This window comes from Dermochelys coriacea, chromosome 24 (assembly GCF_009764565.3).
Source record: "Dermochelys coriacea isolate rDerCor1 chromosome 24, rDerCor1.pri.v4, whole genome shotgun sequence".
Taxonomy (NCBI): Eukaryota; Metazoa; Chordata; order Testudines; family Dermochelyidae; genus Dermochelys; species Dermochelys coriacea.
In genome coordinates this window covers 14,131,285-14,150,597 of record NC_050091.1, presented here as the reverse complement: position 1 = coordinate 14,150,597, position 19,313 = coordinate 14,131,285, and the positions used below count along the sequence as shown (strand labels likewise).

The 19,313-nt window shown below is 56.2% G+C and overlaps 1 protein-coding gene and 1 pseudogene across 2 annotated transcripts; one reads left to right on the top strand and one right to left on the bottom strand.

Moving 5' to 3' along the window:
• Positions 1-4,688: 4,688 nt before the first annotated feature.
• On the bottom strand, positions 4,689-6,004 carry LOC119848153 (annotated as a pseudogene).
• Positions 6,005-13,759: 7,755 nt separating this feature from the next.
• LOC119848154 (free fatty acid receptor 2-like) lies at positions 13,760-18,674 on the top strand. Of its 2 annotated transcripts, XM_038383571.2 has the most exons (3): positions 13,760-13,942; positions 16,099-16,262; positions 16,409-18,674. In XM_038383571.2, exons 2-3 carry the CDS (start codon positions 16,208-16,210, stop codon positions 17,413-17,415), a joined length of 1,062 nt encoding a protein of 353 aa, XP_038239499.1. In that variant the 5' UTR covers positions 13,760-13,942; positions 16,099-16,207; the 3' UTR covers positions 17,416-18,674. The 2 variants fall into 2 exon arrangements, with proteins under 2 accessions (XP_038239499.1, XP_038239500.1); XM_038383572.2 differs by lacking the exon at positions 16,099-16,262.
• The last annotated feature ends 639 nt before the right edge of the window (positions 18,675-19,313 follow it).

The window sequence follows — 19,313 nt, the reverse complement described above, 5'->3', positions numbered from 1 at the left end:
CAGCTCCTGCCCCCGCTGCCCTGCAACCCTTAAGCGCAGCCCCCCGCCCCCCGCACCTCCCCAGCAGAGCGGCCGCTCCGGGTGCAGGTGCTCGGGCTGCATGGGGCACCACCATAGGTAGGGACGGCCCTGGGCTGCGGGTCGGGAGTGAGGGACACTAGCTGAATGTGTGCGGGGGAGCCCCAGGCTGGGAGAACAGGGGGCTGCAAGCGGCAATGGGCTGGTTTTTGTTGAAGTTGCTTTCACTTTGGGAACGTTGCGGGTTTGGGGTTTGTTTGCTTTGGAGGTGGCTGATTTGGCCTGGAAGGCCGGCTGGGCTGCCCCCCCCTCCGAGGTCTTGAGGCTCGGCTTCCACCCTGTGCCGGGTCCCGGGCGGTGCGGGGGGAGGCAGGATCTGCTGCTGCTCAGTGAGCTCCGGGCGGGGCTCTGTGGCAGTCCCACAAGTGCTGGAGCCGAGGGGCCCTGGCGGCCTGCGAGGGGGGCAGTCCCAGCCCGAGTGAGTGTTCGGGGGGGGAGGCGGCGAAACCCGACCAGCCAGGGGGTGGCCCAGCCCTGCACTAGCACCTGCTGGGGCTTTGCCCCGAGAGGGGTCAGCAGAGGAGGGGCCTGCGGATAGGGTTGCCAGGCGTCCGGTTTTGGACCGGAACGCCCGGTCAAAAAGGGACCCTGGTGGCTCCGGTCAGGACCACCGACGCAGCGGGGCTAAGGCAGGGGCTGTCACGGCCGATTCTCACACCCTGAGGCTGCTCTCCCGTGTCCTTCCCTTCACTTTGGTTTGCTCAAAGCCCAGAGGAAGTGGCAGCGTCTCTGAGACAAAACTACCCTGGCCGAGGCCCAGCCAGTGGCCCTTGACGCGGGGGAAACAGCTGCTCTGGTGCCCTGCACTGCTCGGAAATGGAGGAGGGGCATTTTCAGGGGTCTTCAACGCCCATCCCCCAAGTGGGGAATCAAACGTGAGGAGCAGCCGGGGCTTATCACTCTGGACTGCGCCATGCCCAGCCTGTGGCAATGCACACAGCCTGACAGCTGCTGCACAAGTGGGGAAACTTGAGGCACAAGGGGTGTGAATTGGAGAACCTCATACACAAGTGGGCTCAGAGTTCTGGGCTCTTCTGCTGCTGTAACCACTCGACCCTGCTCCCCACTCAGAGCCAGGGATACAACCCAGGAGTCCTGGCTCCCAGCCCATGCCCCCTAACCAATTAGAGGCATCTGTCTGAGCTCCTGGGGGGTACGGGTGGGGTTATACCAAGTCCTGTAATAACAGAACCCTGCCCAGTGGGGTGGGCAATGGGTGCCCTGCGTTTATCTGCCTCCCCTATGTAAATGTGACGCCCTTTGCACCGCATCATGCACGACAAACCCATCCGGCAGCTATTTCTTCTGCCTTTTGGCAGGGGCTCAGGGTGGGGAAGGGGCGGGGCCTCGGGAAAGGGGCGGGGCAAGGGTATTCAGTTTTGTGCAATTAGAAAGTTGGCAACCCTGCTGGCAGAGTGAGGTGCTGAGTGCGAGTCCTGGCGCCCCAGACCCAGAGAGGGGAACCGCTGCAGACACCTCCCCCATGGTGAGCTCCCTCAGCAGTGGGATAGGGCAGTGTTGGCAGGGAAATAGTGCGGGGAAGCCCCCCTCCCCCTCCAGTTCCTTGCAATGTGTGTGGGGGCAAATGCTGCATGAAAGCCCCACTCCCCTCCCCCAAGCTCCTTGCAGTGGGGTTGGGGTTGAGGTCAAATTCATGAACTTTCTGCCCCCCCCCCACTTGACACAGCCTATAATGCAAGTACACACACATTTCTTATTGTAATATTTTTACTGGGTCACTGGATGTTGTAGACAGCAAAACTAGAACTAATCACACAAAATTAGAGAATTTGTATGACCCCCCCCCCGCAACTCCCCTCCCTCTAAACAGGCTGGACTCGGCTTGAAAGGCAGTGCCATGTTTTCTTCTTGTGAGACTCGCCAACACTCCCCCCACTCCACCCCCTGGAAGCACAGCGCCCCTAGCACCGCCCTGGCATCTGCAGTGAGGTCACCCCACTGAGAGCGCACACGCTGTCCCATACTGCTCTTGTGAGCACTCAGCGGGTTTGTTTATCTGCTAACAGCTGCTCTGGGGAGCTCGCTGTGCAATGAGGTTTGCTGGGTCTCAGCCCCATTCGGAGCAGGAGCCGACCTGCACCCAGCTTCGCCCCCTCCCCCCGAGGAGTTGGACAGTGACTGCCATGTAAGATATCTCACAGTGACTGAGCCCAGGAGAGGAGGCTGCATGTGTGATACAGGGGGCTATGTGTGGGTGGTAGGCTGGCCAGGCATCTGGTTTTTGACCAGAACACCCAGTTGATCCTGGTGGCTCGGGTCAGCACCACTCACCAGGCTGCTAAAAGTCCAGTTGGCCGCAACACCAGCAGGGCAGGCAGGCTCCGTGCCTGGCTCCACACGGCTTACAGGAAGTGGCTGGCATGTCCCTCCAGCTCCTAGGTGGAGGGGCAGCCGTGGGGTCTTCACACACTGCACCGACCCCGAGTGCTGGCTCCACAGCTCCCATTGGATGGGAACTGAGGTCAATGGGAGCTGCAGCTGAAGCAGCGCGCGGAGCCCCCTTGGCCACCCCTCCACCTAGGAGCCGGACAGACATGCTGGCTGCTTACCAGAAGACACACGGACTTCCTCTGTCCCCAGGAAATGCCAGCGCTGCCTGAGGTCACCACCACCTGGAGCCTGAACCATGAACCCTCTCCCATACCCCAACCCCCTGCCCCAGCCCTGAGCCCCCTCCCACACTCCAAACCCCCCAGCCCGGTGAAAATAAGCAAGTGAGCGAAGGTAGGGGGGATGGAGTGATTGGGGGCAGGGCAGGGGTGGGGTCTTGGGGAAGGGGCAGGGCAGGGCGCAAGGCAAGGGTGTTCAGTTTTCTGCAGTTAGACATATGGCAACCCTAGTGAGTGGGCTCCTGCTATGGGGAAGCCCCAGGAGTGGGGGGTGGCAGTCTGGTGGCAGGGTCCCATAGCCTGGGACCTGGTGGTTCCTTGTGAAATCCCCTGGTTGCCCCAGGCTCTGCCCAGCCCAGTTATCCATTAACCCCGGTTAATATCAGCACTACAGAGACACTATTTGCTCACCTGCTGTACTAGATTCACGCCCTGCAGTTAATTAAAAGTTGCCAGAGACAATATGTGTGAGGCCCACTTCCTAGCCATGGTCCCTTCCCATGGATAGAATCCAGGAGTCCTACCCCCAAACCTCCATCCCCTGATTCTAACCCATAGACCCCACTGCCCTTCCAGAACTGGGGATAGAATTCAGGAGCCCTGGCTCCCAGCCCGCCCCCCTACACTAACCCACTAGACCTCACCCCAGACCTGAAGAATAAGAAGAAAATAATCTCAGTTGGATAATAAATCAATAATTTTATTTAATACGTAGATAAAGCCACTGCCCCTGGGGGGCACCAGATCCACCAGCAAGAGGAGGAGGTACAGGACCTTGCGCGAGGGAGATCTCAGCTCTACGTCCGGACCTGGAACAGACCCACAGGGACCAGTGTCCATTGTACATGTGCCTGCTAAATGCCCATCCCCCACCAACCGGGAGGATAACAGCCCTACTACCACTGCAAAAGGCACTCTGTCTTTAGATCACGTGAGCCCTTCATTGTGGTGCCGGAAGTCCTACGTTCAAATCCTAGTGAATAACAGTCTATTCCCATGGCTGCTACTTGCGCTGTGCATTGATGGTGGAGGTCCAGAGTCCAAATCATTCCTGTCCACATGGCAGATAATGGCCTTACTACTGCCACCAACACACGGCACTGCTCCTTTACCTCAAGCAGTAGCATGCTGGACTGCAGCCCCTTGCGTTCCAGTCCCACCGAGGTGGTAACCACATTTCCACAGAGGCCAACACACATGGATACCAGTGGCCAAGGAGGAGGAGCTCTCCACAGCTCCACAAGGCAAACTCAGGCCCAACGGGCCCCTCACGGAGCCTGGCCCTTGTTCATCTGCCACTAAATGGTTCCCCTGAAATGGGACAAGCTCAGCCCAGCCTGTTTGCCCTCCCTCAAGCAACCCCCCACTTGGTTCCTCCCTTTCAGTTGCAGCCCCTAGTAGCTTCTTTGCCCGTGGGCCCAACCATGGAGAAGGAAAGACCCGGAGTGGGTGGAGGGCGATGAAATAGGCCTATGTTCGGACAACCTCTCATGTGCCAGCATCAGCAAAGGAAGGCCCTTGACGCCATGTCAACCCTGACACTGAGCGAGGCCAGATCCTTGAGGAAGTTGGGCACCCACTCCGAAACTGAGGGCGGCTGAAGTCCAGTGGGAGTTTGGCCAACCGCTCATGGCCAGGGCCGAATTAATCTTTTGTGGGCCCCGGTGCCCGGACCATGGCCCCGCCCCTCTCTCTGCCCCAAAGCCCCGACCCTGCTCAGCCTCTTCTCCCTTGAGGCCCTGGTCCCACTTGTCCTCTTCTCCCCGAGTCCCTGCCCACCGCTCGCATGGGGCATAAGGGGAGGAGAGGACTGATTCAGGGGAAGCTGGGGAGGAGGCAGAGAGGGGCGAACAGCGAGCAGAGGATTGGGAGGAAGAGGCTGAATGGGGGTGGTGCCTTGGGGTGCAGCGGGGGGGGCACGGTCCCGGCACCATGGCCCCTTCTAAGTGTGGGCCTGCTCCCATTGGTGCCATTGTAAACCCGGTACTGCTCGTGGCCCAGCAGTGGCAAAGGAAGGACCTTGACCCCAACCTGAGGTGGGCCAAACCCTTGTGAAAGTTTGGACAACCACACTGAAGCTCAAGTAGGCCAAAGCCTTGTGGAAGTTGGGCACCAACTTCAAGCCCCGCCGCACGCTGCTGTCTAAGGAAGGACGGCCCTCTCGGGAGGTGCAGAGAAGGACAGAAGATGCCGTCCCTGGCTCAAGTGCAGGATCTCTTGCTCCCGCGGAGCATGGGACAAGGAAGGCTCTACGGAGGAAACAGAGAGTCGGTCTCACCCTGAGAGTCAAGTCGTTGACCCCTCAGTCTCGTCCCCACTGGCTGCCTCCACCTCTCTGCCTCCTTCCGTGCAGCCAGTCAAGCAGGGGAGATGGCACCGGGCCAAGATGGCACTGAGTTTGTGCACAGGGCAGCCAGGCACTTGGCGAAGGCCCGTTGGACGGCAGTGGAGGAGAAGTAGAAGATGGCAGGCGTTGAGGGTGCTGAGGAGAAGAGTGCACACCCTCCAGAGAGGGCTCTCGTTCTGAACAAAGCCCACCACATGGGACGGGTTGTAGGGGCCGAAGCAGACTATGAAGTTGAACAAGGTGGCCAGAGCCAGGCCCACGGCTCGCTGCTTCCTCCGGGCTGTGATGTTGGGCAAGGCCACCAGGATGCGGACGAGGTTGACGTAGCAGAAGATGGTGATGGTGAAGGGGAGACAGAAGAGGACAATGAAGAACTCCAGGCAGACAGGGAGGAGGATCTGGAGATGCATAGGGGAGAAAACTTTGTAGCAGTGGGACTTGTTATTGGAGGTCACAGTCCCATTGGGGCTCAGGACCTCGTATTGGACAATGTATACGATGCTGCAGTGGGCGCAGCCCAACACCCAGAAGACCACGGAGCTGGCGACAGCATAAGCTGGACGACGCTGGAGCTTGTACTTGATGGGAAAGGCAACCCAAAGGTAACGATCAATGTTGACGGCCATGAAGAAAAGGGAGCTGATGTAGATGCTACTGTAGAAGAAGAAGCTGGTGAGTGGGCAGAGGAAAATGGGCAAGGGCTACTCCAGGCCTGAGGCAGCCTCCACCATCTTGAAGGGGAGCAAGATGAGGAGGAAGATGTCAGAGGTTGAGGAGAAGGATGTCGTCGGGGGGTGGGTTTCTGGCAGACCTTCACCAGGAAGGTGTAGAAGGCCAGGAGGTTGGATGGGAGGCCGCTCAGGAAGGTGAAGATGTAGACAGTGAGAACCAACAGGATGTAAACATTTGAACTCATCTTCTTGGCTCCTTCAAAGGAGAACAGGCTCATCAGCTGCCGAAGGAACAACAGGAGTCCTGGTAGCCAGCCCCCTTCTCCTCCAACCCACTAGATCCCACTCCCCTCCCAGCACTGGGGATAGAACCCATGAGTCCTGGCTCCAGCCCCTCCTGCTCCAAACCACTAGATCCCACTCCCCTCTGTGGCACTCTGTACCCCAAAGGAACACCCTGAAACCCCATATTCACCCATGTCATATGATTGTTATATGTCATACAAAGCATGCCATGTAAGATCTCATATTAAAGGTCACCCACAAACACCCACAAACACCCTCCCAAAGCCTGCATCCCAAACCTCTGCCCCAGCCCTGAGCTGCCTCCCGTACCCAAACTCCCTCCTGGAGCCCGCACTCCAAACCCCCTCCCACCCCAACCCCCCCTGCCCCAGATCGGAACCCCCTCCACACCCTAACTCCCTCCCAAAGCCTGTACTCCAACCCCCTGCCCCAGCCCTGAGCCCCCTCCCATACCGAAACTTCCTCCCAGAGCCTGCACTCTGAACCTCCTCCTGCACCCCAACCCCCTGGCCCAGGTTGGAACCCCCTCCCGCACGCTAACTCCCTCTCAGAGCCCACACCCCCCCCAACACCCCAACCACCAACCCCAGCCCTGAGCCCCCTTCCACAGCCAAACTCCCTCCCAGAGCCCTCACCCCCTCGCACAGCCCAGCCTCCCGCCCCAGCCCAGACCCCAGAGTTCCTGCACTCTGAACCCCTCATTTCTGGCCCCAGCCCAGATCCTGCACCCCCAGCCAGAGCCCTCACCCCCTCCCGCACCCCAACCCCCACCCAGTGAAAGTGAGTGATGGTGGGGGAGAACAAGCGTGGGAGGGGGGATGGAGTGAGGCAGGGCCCAGCGGCACCAGCTCTTGTGTGACAGCTTCAGAGCCCCACCCGGAGCTCACTGAGCAGCAGCAGATCCTGCCTCCCCCCCCGGCTCTGCCCAGGGCCCCGCATGGCATGTAAGCAGAGTGTCCAGGCCTAAGGCCTTGGAGGGGAGGCAGCCCAGCCCAGCTGGCTTTGAAGGCCAAATCAGCCTCCTCCAAAGCAAACAAACCCAAACCCTCAAGGCTCCAAAAATGAAAGCCCAATTCCGCTTGCAGCCCCCTGTTCTCCCAGCCTGCGGCTTCCCCTGCTCCGCTGGTGCCTCTCACTCCCGTCCTGCAGCCTCCTGCTACCCCAGTCCTGGGCGACTCCCCATCCCCCCACAGCTCTGCCGATGCTCCAACGTAAGCAAATGATGGGAAGCTCGCTCAGGGCCAGCCCTGTTGCTTATGGTGAAATCACCCCGACACAGAAGCGAGCATCTATCAGTCTTGCTATCAGCCCTTAGCCTGCCAGATGGCCCTGGAGATTCAGGGCTATGCACAGAAGTGCAGGGTAGAAACCCCCAGCTGCAAGCGAAGGCAGATTGTAGCCGATAAACCATGGGAGCAGCCCACCCTGGCTGCTGGGGAGAGCCCCCATCCTGCGCCCTGCAGGACAGTGCCCCCTAGTGCCGCCCTGGGGTTGGCAGTGAGTTCACCCCGCTGAGTGCTCACACTCTGTTCCCTCCGGCGCCTCTGAAGGGTGAAATGTACAAAAGAACCAATGTCAGAAACACTGAGCCTGGACGTGGCTCTAAGTAATCAGACTGTCACAGTGTTTAACCTTGGCATAAATGCTTGGGAGTAATCTTGTAACAGTGTATAATGTGTATGATTTTTTGTGGGGGAATTTTTAAGCATGCTAAAAACGGTAATTGAAAGCAAATCGCATGTCAAAGGTCTCATGGTAACGCTGTCTCTCAACTATTACCTGTGAATAACTTTAAAGCTTGGCACAGCAGAAAAACCATTACAAACGAGGTCTGTTGTGCACAAAGGGAAACTGAGGTACACCCCACCTCATGAATTTCATAAATGAACAGTGGGATAATTCACTACCCTGTCTTTAGAATAAAACAAGGAAAATCTGGAGATAATTCTGTTTTTCCTGCAGTCAGCAAGGAGATTGGTAAAAGGAAGGGGTATTTTTAAGCAATAATCTGTCCCCACCAGGGGGTTGGGAAATGTTTCTTTTGTTTTTCAGACACTCTGCAGGCAGGCTGGCACCAGTGGAAGAACAATCCAGAACACCGTGGGTCTACTGTCGTGACGTAGATTGTGTTGTGTGTTTTGTGTTGTTTGTCTTATTCTGACCGTTATGTTGGTGAATATTGTACAAGGAGAGTTAACACATATAGCAGCAAAGGTCAACGTATGGTATAACCTGCCTGGAGAGCACGGTCTGCCCACAGGGGGAAATCAAGCGATGGACCACATTCCAGGAGAACACCTCCATTCCCAGCTCCTAAACGGAGGGGCCTTACCTCGTCTTTGACCAATTGGGGCCCAGCCTGCTGCTATTGGGAACAGAGAATGGAGGGCGGGAATGGATTCATTGCATGCAAATAAGAAGGCACAGAATGGGGGTTAAAAAGGAGGATGGATAAATTCTGTTGCATGCATCTAACAGGTGGACCCACAAAGAGAAAATAAGGACCCCCTGGCCCAGGATCAAACAATCGCTGCTAATCACAATGGTTGCTGTTGTAAACCCTGCCCAGATCCCGCAACATGAGGTGGCAATGAGGGGAAACACATGGAATGCTACACCCCCAAGTTGTGGTAATGAGGCAAATAAGGACTTTAAGGATTTACCCATAGGAAATTGTACCTCTGATCCCCCCTCCCCCATGGGAGTGCCGGTATGTGGTGTATGGATTGGATGGGAAGGGGTCCTAACACAGTGGAGAATATCAAATTTATCAGGAAATATTGCATGGTATTCCCTAGGCTATGCCATGATCAATGACAGTGGGAAACACAGTCATCTGGGCATGTGGTTTGTCACAGAGGGCCCCAAAAATATAACCCTCTAACCTCCTGGGGTGTTTGGGTTATGGGATCCCACAATTGGGGTGTGATATTACCATGGGTAATCATAATGATACCTCCACAGAGGAAAACCCCAGGACATTCAGTTATGACGTACATATCATAAAGTCTCCGCGGGACGTTGGGTATAGGACAATTTAACCACTTTGCAGAATGTAACCCTACAGTTTATATGGAGGCCAAGCTGGGAAAACCCTGATCTAAACTGGCCGCAGCCTGGAGCCAGAAATACCCCCCCGATGGGCAAACATTTGGGAGCCACTGTGGGAGTGGGTTCAACCAGCGTTCTTCAGTGTGTCTTTCCAGTCCATTACATGGGTGGGTGGTTCACCCCAGAGAATGGTGGGTGGACCGAGTACACCCCAACTGCAGCACATCCATAGAAGGGTTGAAGCAGCAATTTCAGTGCTGGGTGAGGGGACACACATGGAATCGTCGCTGGAGAGGGTTTCGGGGGAGCGGGAAGCATAGGGTTGGGTATATGGAACCTGGGGGGCAGTTGGGTAACTAAGCAACTGATAAGCCGAAATGTAAAACTTCAGCAGCAAATCAATGAATGACTGGCAACTGTCTGCAATCACAACGGGGTGAAAGAGGGTGGCAGAGGTGAGCCTACAGTTAATTCAGTGAACAGAAACCCTTGTGACGTGGGTGGGGGATGGCTTCAGAAGGCCTCCCTTGAGGCAGGTGTGTATGGGGATGCAAAATGCTCAACTCGGGGGCTAGCACCTGTGTAATAGTTACCATGGTACCTTGGAATGGGACGGCAACTAAGGTGGGTCCCCATGAGCCCTATGGGAGTAACTAGGAAGGAAGAGGCTCGCTGGGACCCATTGGGGGCTAGATGGGGAAAGTGGAATGGGGTAAATTGAATAATTCAGTTGAACAATTGTTTGTCCATAAAAATATTTGGGAGTGTCCCTCCACAGTGGCCACAGAGGAGCAGAACCAATGGCCTGTTGCAAATGGAGGCCATTAGGGGTGATGTATATGGTGCATGGGGTGTTTTGCAGGGAATGTACACAACACTAGGGAGCACAATTGCACCAGCACATGACCAAGTTACACACACCTACATGCTGCAATCGGGACTTTGGTGCATGAATGGATCTGTGGAACTCATTGCTGTAAATAACTGAACCAGCGCATACTACCCGATTCCATGTCAAGTGGTCGAACTGGTTTGGACAATACCCCATATCTCTGTGACTATCCAATGGACTCATAATATGGACAAAATCATGCAAAGACTGCAGGAGCAGTTGGATGCAACTGCCAACAACGGGACACATTTAAAATATACATTCCAGAATGGTGCTACAAGATCTTAACCCAGTCAGAGGGGGAGAAGCAGTGTTCCTGGTGGTGGCCCGGATGATGGACTACATTACAATGGTTAGGGCTCTCAATGTTACTGTGAATCGTTATGGTTGTTGGCCCATTGTTAAGTATACTAATCCTGCAATGTATAGCGCAGTTCGGGGGACACAGCCCACAAAGCACAACCACTGATTGTCACATATGAGTAATGTAAGAGGCCCTCCACCAAAGTGTAACAGATAACCCACACCCAACCTGCTTGGACCCATCACTATGGGGAGTCTGACACACTCATTGGAATATACGTGCAGAGTGTCCGTATGAGGGAAGGTGCAGGATGCTATACTGCCCAGGGGGCAGTGGGGCAAATGGAGCACTGACACATTGCATCTTGATACCTGGTGCTATCAGGCAATGTGCCGCCATATGTCCGATGCTTTTCCTGGGACACCTGGGCAGGTGGATCCCAGAAGAAAAGAAAAGAAAGGGGCAGAGTGTTCGGATCTAGGCTTGTTTGTCAGCCGGAGATAGAATTTTGGGTTTAACTTTTTGCTGCTCTTCTTTCTTATACAAATATGTGTGAACAAAGAACAAAGGCTTTGTGTGTGTTGCTTCAGGGTTTGTTAGTACAATGGGAACAGATAAGAACAGTTAAAGCATCCGTTGCAGGTATACTGGCGCCTGCTAAGAAGGAGGAGATGGGAATGGGGAACGGGGACACAGTCTGGGCTCTGCAGCATCAGAGCTGGGAAGGGGGACACTGGGGAGCAGACTCTGTTGGCATGTAGAACTTACTTGGAACTAACCCCAATAACGATCTGCACTTTGGACTTCTGGTCTTCTGCTTTCTGTCTGCGTGACAAGAACCAGGGGAGAAGGTGAAGGGAAAACCCTCTAACAGTCTAGTCCAACTGGAGTCTTTGGGCTTTTCACGGGGGGGAGGGGCCCTTTCAAGGGAGATGGGGCCCAGCCCCCCGGCAACGTGGCCAATCTGCGTCCCTAGATGATGGAGAGGCCACAGCAGCAAGATGTGGGGAAGGCAGAGATTTTGGCAGAGGCCTGGAGAAGGCTCCTGCAGGAGATCCTCAGAATCCAGGCGGGAAAAGACTCTACCTAGGGGGGCAGAGAGTCACCTCCCAGAGCAGGGCAAGTAGGGGGCTGGCTGGAGAGCCGGGAAGGACCCATATCAGGATGTTGAGGACTTTATCATCAAGGCTCTGTGGGAACAAACCAGTGGGGTTATGGGCCAAGACAAATGTCTGGGTGGAGTTTATTGACAACCCCTGAAAAGAAGGAAACTGAGGCAGGGCTGCGGTAGGGCCACCCCATGCCACAAGGGAGTGCCCTGAAGGCAGCAACCCCATCACAGGACTTAATACAGATGTATCTGAGTTAAACTGACTGGTGGGTGGGGGTCCCTTCTGGCCTTAAATTCTATCCCCGCTGGCTGCCATTCGGACGCTGAGGGCTGGTGGAGACAAACCTCACCCAAAGGGCCCTTTGCTCATGAAGAAATTTATGACTCTTTAAGCAATATTCTGAGGAGATTTTTCCCAGCCGGCTCATTAAGAAATAATAAACCCAGGCATCAATAATAAAAAAACCCATTGACGCAACATAACCCCGACCGGGTGGCGGACGTCCAATGTGAGATGCCAGGGGCGTCCTGTGTGAGGTGGAACCGGTTCTCTGTGTCTTGGGGCGGGGGGGGGTCTGTTTCTCGGAGCTGGGCAAGGGAAGGGGGGCCAGAGCAAGCCCGGCATTGGGGTCCTTGTGTGTAGCCCCTACTACATCTCCCAGCAGGCCTGTCTTGCCTTGCGTCACGGCCACCAGCTGGCCCCTGGACACCCACCGCAGCCCCCCGGGGTCATGGCGAAGGCAGGGTGAGACGTGAGAGCCCGGGAGTCAGGGCTCTCAAGTTCTAGTGGGTTGGAACGAAGGGGGCTGGGAGCCAGGACTCCTGGGTTCTATCCCCAGCTCCAGGAGAAGAGGGCGGCCTAGTGCGTTAGAGCAGGTGGGGCCGGGAGTCGGGATAGGCAAGGGGAAAGGAGGGGGCTCTCAGGGTTAGCCCCTCCCTCTGGCACCAGCTGGCTAAATGCTCCCTACTCCATCTCTCATGATTCCCCATGTCCCACTCCCCCAAGCCAGCCGGTCATCGCCCTGGGGTCAGATTGGGCCCAGCGCTCCCTAGAGGAAATCTGTGGAAATTTCGTAGGCAGAAGCTTGCAGCTCCATTTGATTTTCCAAAAGTCTGGGTGCTGAGGGTTTTACAAAGGCCCCATATCAGCCCTGACCATAGGGGCCCTGCACTGGCTGCAGCACAAGCTCCAGCAGCTGCTGTGGGCAGCCATTTCCTCCTGTCTCGCCGAGGGCGGAACTGGCCCTGCCCAACCTCCCTGCAGCTAATAGGGCAACCTACCACCATGGGGCAGGCAGGATTCAGCTCCTCTGCTTGGGGTCTACAGGTTGGAGCTGCTGGCAGGGGCTGGGAGCCAGGACTTCTGCGTTCTGTTCCAACCTGTGGGAGGGGAGTAGGATCTAGTGGTCAGAGCAGGGGTGCTGGGAACCAGGACTCTGGGCAGGGAGCAGGGAAGATCTAGTGCAGAGATTCTCAAAATTCATTGCACCACGCCCCTCTTCTGACAACAAAAATGACTACATGACCCCAGTGCCCTGTGTTACTCAATCGTTAATACACGGCACTGGTCATGTCCTCTTTTGCTGTTGTCAGAAGCGGGTTGCTACTGTAGACAATCTTTATAACCAGCTCGGGCTCAGGCTTCGGCTGTGCCGCGGCTCTGGCAGGGGCTCGGGCTTTCCCCCATGGGCCCCAGTGAGTCAAACACGAGCCCTGGCAACCTCACTAAAATGAACTGAGAACTGCTGGTCAGAGCAGGGGGGGCTGGGAGCCAGGACTCCTGGGTTCTCTCGCTGGGTCTGAGATGGGAGTGGTTCTAGGGGTTAGAGCAGGGGGCTGGGAGCCAGGACATCTGAGCCAAGGGCTCTCCTGGCAAAAGACCCCAGCTGGGATCTGGCCTCATTGTCTCTGTCTTTAGCAGTCAGTAGGGATTCCCTCTCATGCTCTTGTGCATGTCTCGGTGCTCTACGCAGGGTTTTCATGCGCCCCGGAGCCCGAGCGAAGAAATATGAACTCGGATTTGCTTGTTTTAGAAAGATGTTGCAGCCCGGGAAACAGCCATAAATCCAGTGCAGACTTTCTTCCAGTGCCCTGTGGTTGAACCATTAGACCTCACTCCTCTTCCAGAGCCCAGGAGTCCTGGCTATCAGCCCTTCACTGCTCTAACCACCAGACCCCACTCCCCTGCCTGAGCTGGGGAGAGAACCCACGGGGCCTTGCCCCCAGCCGGGTGCAGTAGCTGACCTGTGGCGGGGGAGGCTCACACTCCCTTGAAGACGTGCTGGTTCACACCTCGCATGAGGAAGTAACGATTGCATTTCTCATGCTTTCTGCGTGGATTTCTGAGGAAAGGGACCAGTGGGGTTTCCTGGGGTGAAGCCACGGGCACAACATAAGCAGCTGCTTGGGCTACAGAAAACTCACTCCCCAGCCAGACGCAGGAGACCAGCCACCAGCTCGTCCCTGACACAGTGCCTGGGGTGGCTCCCAGCCCGGACACCTGGGTTCCAGCCCTCCTGCAGGCTCCCAGGGCACTAGCTGCTGGAAAGGAGGTGAGGGTGGGCTCTCTAGCTGCCTGGGTCAGGGCTTGTAAGGAGGGGAGTGGGGTCTAGTGGTTAAAGCCAGGAGGCAGGACTCCTGGGTTCTGTTCCCAGCCCTGACCAGTGTGTATTTCCCTTTGCCAGTCATGCCCAGGCATCTGTGCAAAGTTTAGTTTTGCTTTTGTGACATTAAAAAGAAACAAACAAGCAACAAAGTAAAAGGGAAGTGGATGCCTCAGCTGGCCACTGGATTCTAGCCCCAGCTCTGGGAGGGTAGTGGGGTCTAGTGGTTAGAGCCGGGGACTGGGGGGGGAGCCAGGACTCCTGGGTTCTTTCCCCAGCATGGCCAGGTCTTTTCCCTGGTCTGGCTCTGTTCTTCAACCTGTAAAATGGGGATGAAGGTTTGTGACCTAATTTGGCAACGCGCTCGCCCACCACCAAGCGATCAGGGCTGTGAGGCAGTGAGGGATGGAAATTTGTCTAGCTCAGCTGAGTACGTGCATGGTGGGGACAGGGAGAGGGGAACACTGAGACAGGTGAACACAGCAATCCACATATGGGGGGCACCCAGCACATATGGGGGGCACCCAGCGGAGGTGCCAGTCAGGATATAGGGCGTGGTCATTACATCCCCCACAGAATGGGTCCCCCACTTGGAGGAAAAGACTGGAGGGGACAATCCCTCCTCTCCCAGACAGCGGCTCCATTACCAAAGGCTCGGGGAACCTGACTATGGGTCTGAACTCATCGTGGTTCCATGTCATGCCATCACATCTGAGCAGCCAGCCAGACTGGAAGAGGAAGTGGATTTATCTCCGAGAGCAGAGAGTGGAAGGACTGACAAGAACTGTAGGAGGGCAAGACAAGGAGAGCTGTGCTGGCTAGCACATACACCTATCCCTATTCTGAGAACCCAGGAGTCCTGGCTCCCAGCTCCTGCTCTGACTAGTAGAACCCACAGCCCTCCCAGAGCTGCGCATAGAACTTAGGTGTCCTGGCTCTCAGACCTCTCCCCTGGCCCCCCGATCCCACTCCCCTCCCGGAGCTGGGGATAGAACCCAGGAATCCTGGCTCCGAGACACCCGTTCCCCCAGCTCTAACTACTAGACCCCCACTCCCCTCCCAGACCTGCAGATAGAACGCAGGAGTCCTGGCTTCCAGCCCACTAGACCCCCAGTCATTGGTAAGGGATCTAGGAGCAGTGATTACAGATGGCAGAAGGAATGGCCGGGCCCAGGCAATGGTTTACTTTATGGGAGACGTATTAACGTCTCCTTAATGAGGCTATTTAATGATCGATCCCCACAGCTAGGAGGCCAGGGTAGAGATACCTGCACCCTGGGGAAGGAGGGGCCCATCACAGCTTGGCATGAGGGCACCCACAGCCTGTCTAGATATGGGGTGCGTATGGAGAAAGATGGATATAGAGGGGCATGGGGGGGAAAAGCTCTGCTATGGGGGGGGTTAGGATGTGCCCTAATCATCCAGAACCCAGGAGTTCTGACTCCCAGGCTCCCCCCCTACTCTAACCCACTAGACTGCCCTGCAGTGAGTAGGGGAGCGAGGGACTAGTCGGCTCAGACAATGGTGTATTTTACGTGAGAGGCTTATTAACTTCTCTGTAATGAGGCTATTTAACAATCGATTCCCCACAGCTAGGAGGTGGAGGTAGAGCTATGTGAACCCTGGAGAAGGAGGGGCCATCGCAACTTGATGTAAGGGCATCTACAGCCTGTCTGGAGCACGAGTGCAGGATGCCTTGGCCCTGGAAAGCTGGCGCGCTGCTCTTCAGAGTCACTGGGATGGCTGAGTGGCTGGAGTGGGGAGCCAGGACTCCTAGGTTCTCTCCCTGGTTCTGGGAGGGGAGTGGGGTCTAGTGGGTTGAGTGGAGTTGAAAGATCAAAAATCCTGGGTTGTGTTTCCTCGTTCTGTGCATTGACTCCTTATCCCTTATTTTAACCACAAAATCACCCCTGAGAACCAGGGAGAGAACCCAGGAGTCCTGGCTTCCAGCCCGCCCTGATCACTAGACCCCACATTTGATGATGATATTTATGAAAATTTCCCTCTGAGTAACAGCCACTTCCCTGTCCTCTGAGCTGCCCGCTCGCTCCCCACCCCCCCATCCCATCCCTGTGTGTTTGCTAACACAATCTCGTGCATCCCAGATCTGTGGATCTCTCCAGCATTGGCCCCCCCCGCCTCCGTGCCTGCCGCTGGATAAACAGGAAACTGAGCTAAATAAATAGTGCAGCCGGCTACATAAATTCCAGTCTTATGTCTAGTGTCAGCTTATGGAACGGGAGCCCTGAGCTTGTTCGCACGGTTACAGGTAAGGAGGGCTGGGAGCCAGGACCCCTGGGTTCAATCCCCAGGCCTGGCAGGGGAGCGGGATCTAGTGGGTTGGAGTGGGGGGGGGGCTGGGAGCCGGGACTCCTGGGTTCCTTCAGCAGCTGATGAGCCTTTTCTCCTTTGTAGAAGCCGAGACGATGAGTATGACCATTTGCATCCCAGTGGTTCTCACCATCTACATCTTCACCTTCCTGATCGGCCTCCCATCCAACCTCCTGGCCTTCTACACCTTCCTGGTGAAGGTCCGCCAGAAACCCGCCCCCATCGACATCCTTCTCCTCAACCTCACTGTCTCCGACATCTTCCTCCTCATCTTCCTCCCCTTCAAGATGATGGAGGCTGTCTCACAGAGGAAGTGGACCTTGCCCACTTTCCTCTGCCCTCTCACCAACTTCTTCTTTTACAGTAGCATCTACATCAGCTCCCTCTTCCTCATGGCCGTCAGCATTGAGCGCTACTTGGGGGTAGCCTTTCCCATCAAGTACAAGCTCCGGCGCCGGCCAGCCTATGCCACCGCTGCCTCCGTGGTCTTTTGGGTGATGGGCTGCGCCCACTGCAGCATCATCTATGTTGTTCAATACCTAGACGAAAGCCAGAACGGGACTGCATCCTCCAACCACGTGTCCCACTGCTATGATAATTTCACCACTAGCCAGCTCCAGGTCCTCCTCCCTGTCCGGCTGGAGTTCTTCCTGGTCCTCTTCTGCCTCCCCTTCACTGTCACCATCTTCTGCTATGTCAACTTCGTCCGCATCCTGATGACCTTGCCCAACATCCCGACTGGGAGGAAGCAGCGGGCCGTGGGCCTGGCCATGGCCACCTTGTTCAACTTCATAGTCTGCTTTGCCCCCTACAATGTGTCCCACGTGGTGGGCTTTGTCAGGAATAAGAGTCCTGACTGGAGGGTGTACGCTCTTCTCCTCAGCACCCTCAACGCCACCTTGGACCCCGCCATCTTCTACTTCTCCTCCACTGCCGTCCAACGGGCCTTCACCAAGTGCCTGACCAGCCTGTGGCACAAACTCAGCACCTGCATGGCCCGGTGCCATCTCCCCTGCTTGACTCGCTGTGTGGAAGGGGGCAGAGAGGTGGAGGCAGCCAGTGGGGACGAGACTGAGGGGTCAACGACTTGACTCCCAGGGTGAGACCGACTCGCTGTTTCCTCCGCAGAGCCTTCCTTGTCCCATGCTCTGCAGGAGCAAGAGATCCTGCACTTGATCCAGGGACAGCATCTTCTGTCCTTCCCTGCACCTCCCGAGAGGGCCGTCCTTCCTTAGACAGCCGTGTGCGGCGGGGCTTGAAGTTGGTGCCCAACTTCCACAAGGCTTTGGACTACTTGAGCTTCAATGTGGCTGGCCAAACTTGGCTCCAGAGGGCTTTGGCTGACCTGAAGTCGGGGTCGCCATGGTGTCAAGGGCCTTCTTTTGCCACTGCCGGGCCACAACCGAGCGGTTGACCAAGCGCCCTCCGGACTTTGGCCTACTTCAGCTTTGGAGTGAGTGTCCCAACTTCCTCAAGGATCCGGCCTCTCTCAGTGTCAGGGGCGCCATGGCGTCAAGGGCCTTCCTTTGCTGATGATGGCTCACAAGTGAAATGTAGATCTATTTCAGCTGGAGGGTCCCCCTGGTGCCCTCCATCCACTCCGGGTCTTTCCTTCTCCATGGTTGGGCCCACCAGCAAGCCAGCTACTAGGGGCTGTAACTGCAAGTGGGGGTTGCTTAAGGGAGGGCAAACAGGCTGGGCTGCGCTTGTGCCATTTCAGGGGAACCATTTAGTGGCAGATGAACAAGGGCCAGGCTCCGTGAGGGCCCCGCGTTTGCCTTTGTGGAGCTGTGGAGAGCTTCTCCTCCTTGGCCACTGGTATCCGTGCGTGCTGGCTTCTGTGGAAATGTGGTTACCGCCTCGGTGAGACTGGAACACAGGGGGCTGCAGCCCAGCATGCTACTGCTTGAGGTAAAGGAGCAGTGCCGTGTGTTGGCGGCAGTAGTAAGGCCGTTATCTGCCATGTGGACGGGAAGGATTTGGACTCTGGACCTCCACCATCAACGCATGGCGCTCTGTGCAAGCAGCGGTAGGAATAGGCTGTTATTGAGCAGGATATGAATGCAGGACTTTTAGCACCACAGTGAAGGGCTCACGTGGTCTAAAGGTAGAGTGGCTTTTGCAGTGGTAGTAGGCCTATTATCCTCCAAGTACACTGTTGGTGGGGAATGGGCGATTAGCAGGCACATGTACAATGGACACGGATCTCTGTGGGTCTGTTCCAGGTCCGGACGTAGAGCTGAGATCTCCCTCGCGCAAGGTCCTGCACTTCCTCCCTTCGCTGGTGGATCTGGCGCCCTCCAGGGACACTGGCTTTAGCTACATGTTAAATAAAGTTATTGATTTATTATCCAGTAGTGATTATTTTCTTATTTTTCTTCAGGTCTAGTGGGTTAGAGTCAGGGGGGCTGGGAACCAGGACTCTATAAGAACATAAGAACGGCTAGATTGGGTCAGACCAAAGGTCCATCTAGCCCAGTATCCTGTCTCCCAGGTGTCCCAGAGGGAATGAGCAGAACAGGGAATCATCAAGTGATCCAAACCCTGTCGCCCATTCCAGTTTCTGGTAAACAGAGGCTAGGGACACCTGGTTCTATCACCAGTTCTGGGACAGAAGTGGGGTCTATGGGTTAGAGTTGGGGGTAGGGGGAGCTGGGGGCCAGGACTCCTGGGTTCTATCCATGGGAGGGGACCAGGGCTAGGAAGTAGAACACAAGCATATTGTCTCTGTCGACTTTTAATTAACTGCAGGGCGTGAATCCGGCATGTAAACAAACAGTGTCTCCCTGGCGCTGATATTAACTGCGGTTAATGGATAACTGGGCCGGGCAGGGCCTGGGGCAGCCAGGGGGATCTCACGTGGGCAGCTGGAGGGACCACCAGGTCCCAGGCCATGGGACATTGCCACGGAGCTCCCCCCCGCCCAGCTCCCCCGGGACTTCCCCAGAGCAGGAGTCCCCCATATAGCCCCCTGTAAACAGATGTGCAG

Bases quoted from the DNA above. Each gene is read 5' to 3' on its own strand.
- LOC119848154 (XM_038383571.2), top strand. From the start codon at position 16,208: ATGTCTAGTGTCAGCTTATGGAACGGGAGCCCTGAGCTTGTTCGCACG. The intron at 16,263-16,408 runs GTAAGGAGGGCT...TCTCCTTTGTAG, and splicing joins GCTTGTTCGCACGGTTACAG to AAGCCGAGACGATGAGTATG.